Source organism: Ascaphus truei, chromosome 4, assembly GCF_040206685.1.
Source record: "Ascaphus truei isolate aAscTru1 chromosome 4, aAscTru1.hap1, whole genome shotgun sequence".
Lineage (NCBI taxonomy): Eukaryota > Metazoa > Chordata > Amphibia > Anura > Ascaphidae > Ascaphus > Ascaphus truei.
Genome location: NC_134486.1, coordinates 419,360,124 through 419,372,183, shown reverse-complemented (window position 1 = coordinate 419,372,183; position 12,060 = coordinate 419,360,124). Strand labels below are relative to the sequence as shown.

Below are 12,060 nucleotides of genomic sequence, written 5' to 3'. Positions count from 1 at the left end.
GGTGATAGGGGTGTTATTAATATCAGACCCGCTCTGTGGGGTGATAGGGGTGTTATTCATATCGGACCCGCTCTGTGGGGTGATAGGGGTGTTATTAATATCAGACCCGCTCTGTGGGGTGATAGGGGTGTTATTAATATCAGACCCGCTGTGTGGGGTGATAGGGGTGTTATTAATATCAGACCCGCTCTGTGGGGTAATAGGGGTGTTATTCATATCGGACCCGCTCTGTGGGGTGATAGGGGTGTTATTAATGTCAGACCCGCTCTGTGGGGTGATAGGGGTGTTATTAATATCAGACCCGCTCTGTGGGGTGATAGGGGTGTTATTAATGTCAGACCCGCTCTGTGGGGTGATAGGGGTGTTATTAATGTCAGACCCGCTCTGTGGGGTGATAGGGGTGTTATTAATATCAGACCCGCTCTGTGGGGTGATAGGGGTGTTATTAATATCAGACCCGCTCTGTGGGGTGATAGGGGTGTTATTAATATCAGACCCGCTCTGTGGGGTGATAGGGGTGTTATTAATATCAGACCCGCTCTGTGGGGTGATAGGGGGGTTATTAATATCAGACCCGCTCTGTGGGGTGATAGGGGGGTTATTAATATCAGAACCGCTCTGTGGGGTGATAGGGGTGTTATTAATATCAGACCCGCTCTGTGGGGTGATAGGCTGTTATTAATATCAGACCCGCTCTGTGGGGTGATAGGGGTATTATTAATATCAGACCCGCTCTGTGGGGTGATAGGGGGGTTATTTGGGGTGGCAGCTTGGGGAACAGATCATATGCTCACAGCATTACATATGATCCATATCCCCCCTCACATGTGCAGTATACTCGTATTATATGGCACCGACAAAGTGCACAGTGCTGTACAAAGAAATATTACAGGTAATCCGTCCAACACACGTCATATCACAGAATAGGAAGGGAATTCCTGCCTCGGCTTCTCACGCTCCCTGACACGTACTATTAGTCAGTAATAACTCGAGCCAGAAATAGCAATATTAATGGGGTATTCACAGCACACACAGGGGCAGCCTGACACACACACACACACACACACACACACACACACACACACACACACACACACACACACACACACACACCTTACTGATGGGAAATCCTGAAGTGTGTTATTGTCACTTTCATCCGAGTCACGGAGTAAATCGGATAGCTGCAGAGACAATGAGCAGAGGGCAGCCTGACATACACACACACACACACTGCCACAATCACACAGGGGCGGCCTGCTGACACAATCACACAGGGGCAGCCTGACACACACACACACAGGAACGGCCTGCCTGACACAATCACAAAACGGGCAGCCTGACACACACACACACACACACACACACACAATCACACAGGAACGGCCTACCTGACACAATCACACGGGGGGCAGCCACACTGTGACGTTGCCAGAATCCACACTGTGGTTCCCTACGTCTAATCTCAGATGCGCTATTAGAGAGGGTTGGGGTTCCTTCAATGCATCTGATCACAGACGTGCTATTAGAGAGGGTTGGGGTTCCTTACAATGCATCTGATCTCAGACGCGCTATTAGAGAGGGTTGGGGTTCCTTCAATGCATCTGATCTCAGACGCGCTATTAGAGAGGGTTGGGGTTCCTTACAATGCATCTGATCACAGACGCGCTATTAGAGAGGGTTGGGGTTCCTTCAATGCATCTGATCACAGACGCGCTATTAGAGAGGGTTGGGGTTACTTCAATGCATCTTATCTCAGACGCGCTATTAGAGAGGGTTGGGGTTCCTTACAATGCATCTGATCACAGACGCGCTATTAGAGAGGGTTGGGGTTCCTTACAATGCATCTGATCTCAGACGCGCTATTAGAGAGGGTTGGGGTTCCTTACAATGCATCTGATCTCAGACGTGCTATTACAGAGGGTTGGGGATCCTTACAAGACATGAATTTTGACAATGACACAAGGTGGCTTGTGTGGGTGACGCGGAGTCGGGTGCGTGCCCGGGGTTTCATGCCGCCTGATAAGGCATTGTTACACACATTTACGCCCTTAAACACCTGGGGTTTGGGATTCCTTTCACGGGAGAAGCTGTGACTGTGTTTGGGGCTGTACTGACTAAGGCTGAACATGAATATTTAATAATAATGCCTCACTGACAAACTGATGGGACCGGACACCACAGGCCAGGCGACAGCTGTCTGCAGACCCCGTGATTAAACCCCCCGCAGCCACGGGAGAGAGAAAATTAAGTGGCTGACTAGCAACCAAGGCGGCTCACCAGCTGTGCCCACGCCGTGAGTCAGCGCCTGGCATGATGCTGCCGCCTAACCCCTGAGGAATCCCGTCTCCTGAGCGTTCCCCAGGAGGGGGGGGGGGGGGGGGAGGGGAGAAATACATCCGAAACATTATATCCTCTGCTTGCACTTTTCTTTTTGATATAAACATTATAAGCACACAGAGGGAACGCTGAACATGGCGGCACACAGAGGGAACGCTGAACATGGCGGCACACACAGAGGGAACGCTGAACATGGCGGCACACAGAGGGAACGCTGAACATGGCGGCACACACAGAGGGAACGCTGAACATGGCGGCACACAGAGGGAACGCTGAACATGGCGGCACACACAGAGGGAACGCTGAACATGGCGGCACATAGAGGGAACGCTGAACATGGCGGCACACACAGAGGGAACGCTGAACATGGCGACACACACAGAGGGAACACTGAACATGGCGGCACACACAGAGGGAACACTGAACATGGCGGCACACAGAGGGAACGCTGAACATGGCGGCACACACAGAGGGAACGCTGAACATGGCGGCACACACAGAGGGAACGCTGAACATGGCAACACACACAGAGGGAACGCTGAACATGGCGGCACACACAGAGGGAACGCTGAACATGGCGACACACACAGAGGGAACGCTGAACATGGCGGCACACAGAGGGAACGCTGAACATGGCGGCACACAGAGGGAACGCTGAACATGGCGGCACACACAGAGGGAACGCTGAACATGGCGGCACACAGAGGGAACGCTGAACATGGCGGCACACAGAGGGAACGCTGAACATGGCGGCACACACAGAGGGAACGCTGAACATGGCGGCACACAGAGGAACACTGAACATGGCGGCATACAGAGGGAACGCTGAACACGGCGGCACACACAGAGGGAACGCTGAACACGGTAGCACACACAGAGGGAACGCTGAACACGGTGGCACACACAGAGGGAACACGGTGGCACACACAGAGGGAACGCTGAACATGGCGGCACACACAGAGGGAACGCTGAACATGGCGGCACATAGAGGGAACGCTGAACATGGCGGCACACACAAAGGGAACGCTGAACATGGCGACACACACAGAGGGAACGCTGAACATGGCGGCACACACAGAGGGAACGCTGAACATGGCGACACACAGAGGGAACGCTGAACATGGCGGCACACAGAGGGAACGCTGAACATGGCGACACACACAGAGGGAACGCTGAACATGGCGGCACACACAGAGGGAACGCTGAACATGGCGACACACACAGAGGGAACGCTGAACATGGCGGCACACACAGAGGGAACGCTGAACATGGCGGGGCACAGAGGGAACGCTGAACATGGCGGCACACAGAGGGAACGCTGAACATGGCGGCACACAGAGGGAACGCTGAACATGGCGGCACACAGAGGGAACGCTGAACATGGCGGCACACACAGAGGGAACGCTGAACATGGCGGCACACAGAGGGAACGCTGAACATGGCGGCACACAGAGGGAACGCTGAACACGGCGGCACACACAGAGGGAACACTGAACACGGTGGCACACAGAGGGAACGCTGAACACGGTGGCGGCACACACAGAGGGAACGCTGAACATGGCGCACACACAGAGGGAACGCTGAACACGGCGGCACACACAGAGGGAACGCTGAACATGGCACACACAGAGGGAACGCTGAACATGGCACACACAGAGGGAACGCTGAACATTGCGGCACACACAGAGGGAACGCTGAACATGGCGCACACACAGAGGGAACGCTGAACACGGCGGCACACAAAGGGAACGCTGAACACGGCGGCACACAGAGGGAACGCTGAACATGGCGGCACACAGAGGGAACGCCATGACGTCCATCACATGGGGGGGATTTAGCTGGATTATGTTATTGATATTTAGACCTCGTTATACAATGATGAAAGTTATTACTTATGTGAACACACGGATATTAACGTCTCTCCTCACTGGGATGTGGCTGCATTTAAGAACTACAGAAGCACAGAACGTGGCAGCAAGGGAAGAAGCAGCAGCCGTCTCCCGGGCCCAACGAGCCCTTACAGCAGGTGGCCCCGACAGGGAAACAGCAGGTGGCCCCCCTGCCCCGACAGTGCAGGGAAGCAGCAGCCTCCCCCCCCCCCCTCGGGCGAGTGGGGATGAGATTGCGTTTGGGCTCAACGTCCGGGAAGTAATATTGGAGGATCTGCCGCTGGTCCTGTTAAGTCCCTGCAGAGACTTTCCATCCATGTATGGCAGGAGCGCAGAACAAACGGGTTTTAGGAGATAGAGGGCGAGGGGGCATCCGAATGATGTTTACAGAGCTATAGGCACTTACCAGGAAGCACATGAAGTCCAGCGCCAGCACGGTTGGCACCCCCCCGAAGGGCAGCCCCTGCAGGACGGTGCTGCGGATCCGCGCGCTGTAGCAGTAATCCTTGGTGGTGGCATTGCTGCAGGAGGCGCCGTGGCAGGAGGCGGACGCGGTGGTACCCATGGGTGCCAGGGTGCCCAGGACGAAGGGCGTCAGGTTTACTTAATCATCCTTCAACCTGCAGGGAAACAAAAAGGGTTGTGTGAGGGAGCGTGGCACAGACTGCTGCACTATCCACGGGGCCACCATATTATGCAGGCATAGAAGCAGTGTGGCACTGCCACGGTGCCACCATATTATGCAGGCATAGAAGCAGTGTGGCACTGCCACGGGGCCACCATATTATGCAGGTATAGAGGCAGAGTGGCACTGCCACAGTGCCACCATATTATGCAGGCATAGAAGCAGTGTGGCACGGCCACGGGGCCACCATATTATGCAGGTATAGAGGCAGAGTGGCACTGCCACGGGGCTTCCATATTATGCAGGCATAGAAGCAGAGTGGCACTGCCACGGGGCCTCCATATTATGCAGGTATAGAGGCAGTGTGGCACAGCCACGGGGCCTCCATATTATGCAGGTATAGAGGCAGTGTGGCACAGCCACGGGGCCTCCATATTATGCAGGCATAGAAGCAGAGTGGCACTGCCACGGTGCCACCATATTATGCAGGCATAGAAGCAGAGTGGCACTGCCACGGGGCCTCCATATTATGCAGGTATAGAGGCAGTGTGGCACTGCCACGGGGCCTCCATATTATGCAGGTATAGAGGCAGTGTGGCACTGCCACGGGGCCTCCATATTATGCAGGTATAGAGGCAGTGTGGCACAGCCACGGGACCGCCATATTATGCAGGTATAGAGGCAGTGTGGCACAGCCACGGGGCCTCCATATTATGCAGGTATAGAGGCAGTGTGGCACAGCCACGGGGCCTCCATATTATGCAGGTATAGAGGCAGTGTGGCACAGCCACGGGACCGCCATATTATGCAGGTATAGAGGCAGAGTGGCACTGGCAGTGACAGGGTTAAGGGGTTAGTCCCTCCTAGCGGCAAAGTGTACTAATGGCAGTGACAGGGTTAAAGGATCAGTCCCTCCTAGGGGCAAAGTGTACTAATGGCAGTGACAGGGTTAAGGGGTCAGTCCATCCTAGGGGCAAAGTGTACTAATGGCAGTGACAGGGTTAAGGGGTCAGTCCCTCCTAGGGGCCATGTGTACTAATGGCAGTGACAGGGTTAAGGGGGTCAGTCTCTCCTAGGGGCAAAGTGTACTAATGGCAGTGACATGGTTAAGGGGGTCAGTCTCTCCTAGGGGCAAAGTGTACTAATGGCAGTGACAGGGTTAAGGGGTCAGTCCCTCCTAGGGGCAAAGTGTACTAATGGCAGTGACATGGTTAAGGGGGTCAGTCTCTCCTAGGGGCAAAGTGTACTAATGGCAGTGACAGGGTTAAGGGGTCAGTCCCTCCTAGGGGAAAAGTGTACTTATGGCAGTGACAGGGTTAAGGGGTCAGTCCCTCCTAGGGGCAAAGTGTACTAATGGCAGTGACAGGGTTAAGGGGTTAGTCCTCCTAGGGGCAAAGTGTAACAATATATGCAGAATTTTGCTGGCACAACATCCCTGCCCCGAAGAGCTTACAGTCTAATTATGTCACCTTAGACAAGGAAATAAAAGTAATTTGCCCAAGGTCACGGGGCGGACACAACGATTCAACCTGGGGTCCCTACCTTAAAAGGCAACGGGAAACGCCGTCAGACAATTTAACCCTGCCAGTGCTGTCACGATCATGTGATGGCGACGTGACGGAGGGAAACGGAAGAGGCGTTCCAGTACGGATGGCGTTCTCCCCTTGGAGTGCCAGGCCCCATGGTGTGGTGGCTTCTGGTTAGAGGGCAGCACACACAGTAGCCTTGAGGAAGCGTTTCAAGGTGAAACGCGCGTCGGCAGCAGGGGCACGCGCAGGAGTTCACAGCCGACAGCTCTGAACTTGCCACGTTACTAAGTTGGCTCCGGATGGCGTCTCCCTTGCTCTATTACTGCAATACTAGTTTGAAGGTATAAGGGCGCCTACAGGGACTCATTACACCAGCACAGTACCAGCGAGCTTGGAAGGTATAAGGGCGCCTACAGAGCTCATTACACCAGCACAGTACCAGCGAGCTTGGAAGGTATAAGGGCGCCTACAGGGCTCATTACACCAGCACAGTACCAGCGAGCTTGGAAGGTATAAGGGCGCCTACAGTGCTCATTACACCAGCACAGTACCAGCTAGCTTGGAAGGTATAAGGGCGCCTACAGGGCTCATTACACCAGCACAGTACCAGCTAGCTTGGAAGGTATAAGGGCGCCTACAGGGCTCATTACACCAGCACAGTACCAGCGAGCTTGGAAGGTATAAGGGCGCCTACAGGGACTCATTACACCAGCACAGTACCAGCGAGCTTGGAAGGTATAAGGGCACCTATAGGGGCTCATTACACCAGCACAGTACCAGCGAGCTTGGAAGGTATAAGGGCGCCTAAAGGGCTCATTACACCAGCACAGTACCAGCTAGCTTGGAAGGTATAAGGGTGCCTACAGGGCTCATTACACCCGCACAGTATCAGCGAGCTTGGAAGGTATAAGGGCGCCTACAGGGCTCATTACACCAGCACAGTACCAGCTAGCTTGGAAGGTATAAGGGCGCCTACAGGGCTCATTACACCAGCACAGTACCAGCGAGCTTGGAAGGTATAAGGGCGCCTAAAGGGCTCATTACACCAGCACAGTACCAGCTAGCTTGGAAGGTATAAGGGCGCCTACAGGGCTCATTACACCAGCACAGTACCAGCGAGCTTGGAAGGTATAAGGGCGCCTACAGGGCTCATTACACCAGCACAGTACCAGCGAGCTTGGAAGGTATAAGGGCGCCTACAGGGCTCATTACACCAGCACAGTACCAGCTAGCTTGGAAGGTATAAGGGCGCCTACAGGGCTCATTACACCAGCACAGTACCAGCGAGCTTGGAAGGTATAAGGACGCCTACAGGGACTCATTACACCAGCACAGTACCAGCGAGCTTGGAAGGTATAAGGGCGCCTACAGGGACTCATTACACCAGCACAGTACCAGCTAGCTTGGAAGGTATAAGGGCGCCTACAGGGCTCATTACACCAGCACAGTACCAGCGAGCTTGGAAGGTATAAGGGCGCCTACAGGGCTCATTACACCAGCACAGTACCAGCGAGCTTGGAAGGTATAAGGGCGCCTACAGGGCTCATTACACCAGCACAGTACCAGCGAGCTTGGAAGGTATAAGGGCGCCTACAGGGCTCATTACACCAGCACAGTACCAGCGAGCTTGGAAGGTATAAGGGCGCCTGCATCGTTACACTTTGTCTCATTACCGTCAGTGACCAGTACACCAAGTTTTACTGAGTCCTGTAACGTTCTGCTCTAACCCTTCACTACTGCCAGTGTTACAGCCATCATAACCAAGTGTTTCTGCAAGTACCCGTTATAGCATCATAACCAAGTGTTTCTGCAAGTACCCGTTATAGCATCATAACCAAGTGTTTCTGCAAGTACCCGTTATAGCATCGTAACCAAGTGTTTCTGCAAGTACCCGTTATAGCATCATAACCACATGTTTCTGCAAGTACCCGTTATAGCATCATAACCAAGTGTTTCTGCAAGTACCCGTTATAGCATCATAACCACGTGTTTCTGCAAGTACCCGTTATAGCATCATAACCAAGTGTTTCTGCAAGTACCCGTTATAGCATCATAACCACGTGTTTCTGCAAGTACCCGTTATAGCATCATAACCAAGTGTTTCTGCAAGTACCCGTTATAGCATCATAACCACGTGTTTCTGCAAGTACCCGTTATAGCATCATAACCAAGTGTTTCTGCAAGTACCCGTTATAGCATCATAACCAAGTGTTTCTGCAAGTACCCGTTATAGCATCATAACCAAGTGTTTCTGCAAGTACCCGTTATAGCATCATAACCAAGTGTTTCTGCAAGTACCCGTTATAGCATCATAACCAAGTGTTTCTGCAAGTACCCGTTATAGCATCGTAACCAAGTGTTTCTGCAAGTACCCGTTACAGCATCATAACCAAGTGTTTCTGCAAGTACCCGTTACAGCATCATAACCAAGTGTTTCTGCAAGTACCCGTTATAGCATCATAACCAAGTGTTTCTGCAAGTACCCGTTATAGCATCATAACCAAGTGTTTCTGCAAGTACCCGTTATAGCATCATAACCAAGTGTTTCTGCAAGTACCCGTTATAGCATCATAACCAAGTGTTTCTGCAAGTACCCGTTATAGCATCATAACCAAGTGTTTCTGCAAGTACCCGTTATAGCATCATAACCAAGTGTTTCTGCAAGTACCCGTTATAGCATCATAACCAAGTGTTTCTGCAAGTACCCGTTATAGCATCGTAACCAAGTGTTTCTGCAAGTACCCGTTACAGCATCATAACCAAGTGTTTCTGCAAGTACCCGTTATAGCATCATAACCACGTGTTTCTGCAAGTACCCGTTATAGCCATCATAACCAAGTGTTTCTGCAAGTACCCGTTATAGCATCATAACCAAGTGTTTCTGCAAGTACCCGTTATAGCATCATAACCAAGTGTTTCTGCAAGTACCCGTTATAGCATCATAACCAAGTGTTTCTGCAAGTACCCGTTATAGCATCATAACCAAGTGTTTCTGCAAGTACCCGTTATAGCATCATAACCAAGTGTTTCTGCAAGTACCCGTTATAGCATCATAACCAAGTGTTTCTGCAAGTACCCGTTATAGCCATCATAACCAAGTGTTTCTGCAAGTACCCGTTATAGCCATCATAACCAAGTGTTTCTGCAAGTACCCGTTATAGCATCGTAACCAAGTGTTTCTGCAAGTACCCGTTACAGCATCATAACCAAGTGTTTCTGCAAGTACCCGTTACAGCATCATAACCAAGTGTTTCTGCAAGTACCCGTTATAGCATCATAACCAAGTGTTTCTGCAAGTACCCGTTATAGCATCATAACCAAGTGTTTCTGCAAGTACCCGTTATAGCATCATAACCAAGTGTTTCTGCAAGTACCCGTTATAGCATCATAACCAAGTGTTTCTGCAAGTACCCGTTATAGCATCGTAACCAAGTGTTTCTGCAAGTACCCGTTATAGCATCATAACCAAGTGTTTCTGCAAGTACCCGTTATAGCATCGTAACCAAGTGTTTCTGCAAGTACCCGTTATAGCATCATAACCAAGTGTTTCTGCAAGTACCCGTTATAGCATCATAACCAAGTGTTTCTGCAAGTACCCGTTATAGCATCGTAACCAAGTGTTTCTGCAAGTACCCGTTACAGCATCATAACCAAGTGTTTCTGCAAGTACCCGTTACAGCATCATAACCAAGTGTTTCTGCAAGTACCCGTTATAGCATCATAACCAAGTGTTTCTGCAAGTACCCGTTATAGCATCATAACCAAGTGTTTCTGCAAGTACCCGTTATAGCATCATAACCAAGTGTTTCTGCAAGTACCCGTTATAGCATCATAACCAAGTGTTTCTGCCAGTACCCCTTATAGCATCATAACCAAGTGTTTCTGCAAGTACCCGTTATAGCATCATAACCAAGTGTTTCTGCAAGTACCCGTTATAGCATCATAACCAAGTGTTTCTGCAAGTACCCGTTATACAGTAGCATCATAACCAAGTGTTTCTGCAAGTACCCGTTATAGCATCATAACCAAGTGTTTCTGCAAGTACCCGTTATACAGTAGCATCATAACCAAGTGTTTCTGCAAGTACCCGTTATAGCATCATAACCAAGTGTTTCTGCAAGTACCCGTTATAGCATCATAACCAAGTGTTTCTGCAAGTACCCGTTACAGCATCATAACCAAGTGTTTCTGCAAGTACCCGTTACAGCATCATAACCAAGTGTTTCTGCAAGTACCCGTTATACAGTAGCATCATAACCAAGTGTTTCTGCCAGTACCCGTTATAGCATCATAACCAAGTGTTTCTGCAAGTACCGTTATACAGTAGCATCATAACCAAGTGTTTCTGCAAGTACCCGTTATAGCATCATAACCAAGTGTTTCTGCAAGTACCCGTTATACAGTAGCATCATAACCAAGTGTTTCTGCAAGTACCCGTTATAGCATCATAACCAAGTGTTTCTGCAAGTACCCGTTATAGCATCATAACCAAGTGTTTCTGCAAGTACCCGTTATAGCATCATAACCAAGTGTTTCTGCAAGTACCCGTTACAGCATCATAACCAAGTGTTTCTGCAAGTACCCGTTACAGCATCATAACCAAGTGTTTCTGCAAGTACCCGTTACAGCATCATAACCAAGTGTTTCTGCAAGTACCCGTTACAGCATCATAACCAAGTGTTTCTGCAAGTACCCGTTACAGCATCATAACCAAGTGTTTCTGCAAGTACCCGTTATAGCATCATAACCAAGTGTTTCTGCAAGTACCCGTTATAGCATCATTACCAAGTGTTTCTGCAAGTACCCGTTATAGCATCATAACCAAGTGTTTCTGCAAGTACCCGTTATAGCATCATAACCAAGTGTTTCTGCCAGTACCCGTTATAGCATCATAACCAAGTGTTTCTGCAAGTACCCGTTATAGCATCATAACCAAGTGTTTCTGCAAGTACCCGTTATAGCATCATAACCAAGTGTTTCTGCAAGTACCCGTTATAGCATCATAACCAAGTGTTTCTGCAAGTACCCGTTACAGCATCATAACCAAGTGTTTCTGCAAGTACCCGTTATAGCATCATAACCAAGTGTTTCTGCAAGTACCCGTTATAGCATCATAACCAAGTGTTTCTGCAAGTACCCGTTATAGCCATCATAACCAAGTGTTTCTGCAAGTACCCGTTATAGCATCATAACCAAGTGTTTCTGCAAGTACCCGTTATAGCATCATAACCAAGTGTTTCTGCAAGTACCCGTTATAGCATCATAACCAAGTGTTTCTGCAAGTACCCGTTATAGCCATCATAACCAAGTGTTTCTGCAAGTACCCGTTATAGCATCATAACCAAGTGTTTCTGCAAGTACCCGTTATAGCATCATAACCAAGTGTTTCTGCAAGTACCCGTTATAGCATCATAACCAAGTGTTTCTGCAAGTACCCGTTATAGCATCATAACCAAGTGTTTCTGCAAGTACCCGTTATAGCATCATAACCAAGTGTTTCTGGAAGTACCCGTTATAGCATCGTAACCAAGTGTTTCTGCAAGTACCCGTTATAGCCACACTGCCTTTGGTACTTCCTTTTGCCCTTAGATCGGCACTGAGTCGCTCTGTTATGACGTCATCAGGTTCTGATTTTTGGCGCGAAATGGCCCACAGGTAAGAGGGTATATAATGGATGTTA

The 12,060-nt window shown here is 50.1% G+C and overlaps 1 protein-coding gene across 1 annotated transcript in view; it reads right to left on the bottom strand.

Annotated features, from left to right (window-relative positions):
- The window catches only part of TMEM63B (transmembrane protein 63B), a 91,467-nt gene that overhangs the window by 44,721 nt on the left and 34,686 nt on the right, over positions 1 to 12,060 (bottom strand). The window contains exon 3 of the mRNA XM_075595112.1: positions 4,633 to 4,846. Within this exon, the coding sequence (XP_075451227.1) occupies positions 4,633 to 4,791 (159 nt within the window). The 5' untranslated portion in view covers positions 4,792 to 4,846. The remainder of the gene's footprint in view (positions 1 to 4,632; positions 4,847 to 12,060) is intronic.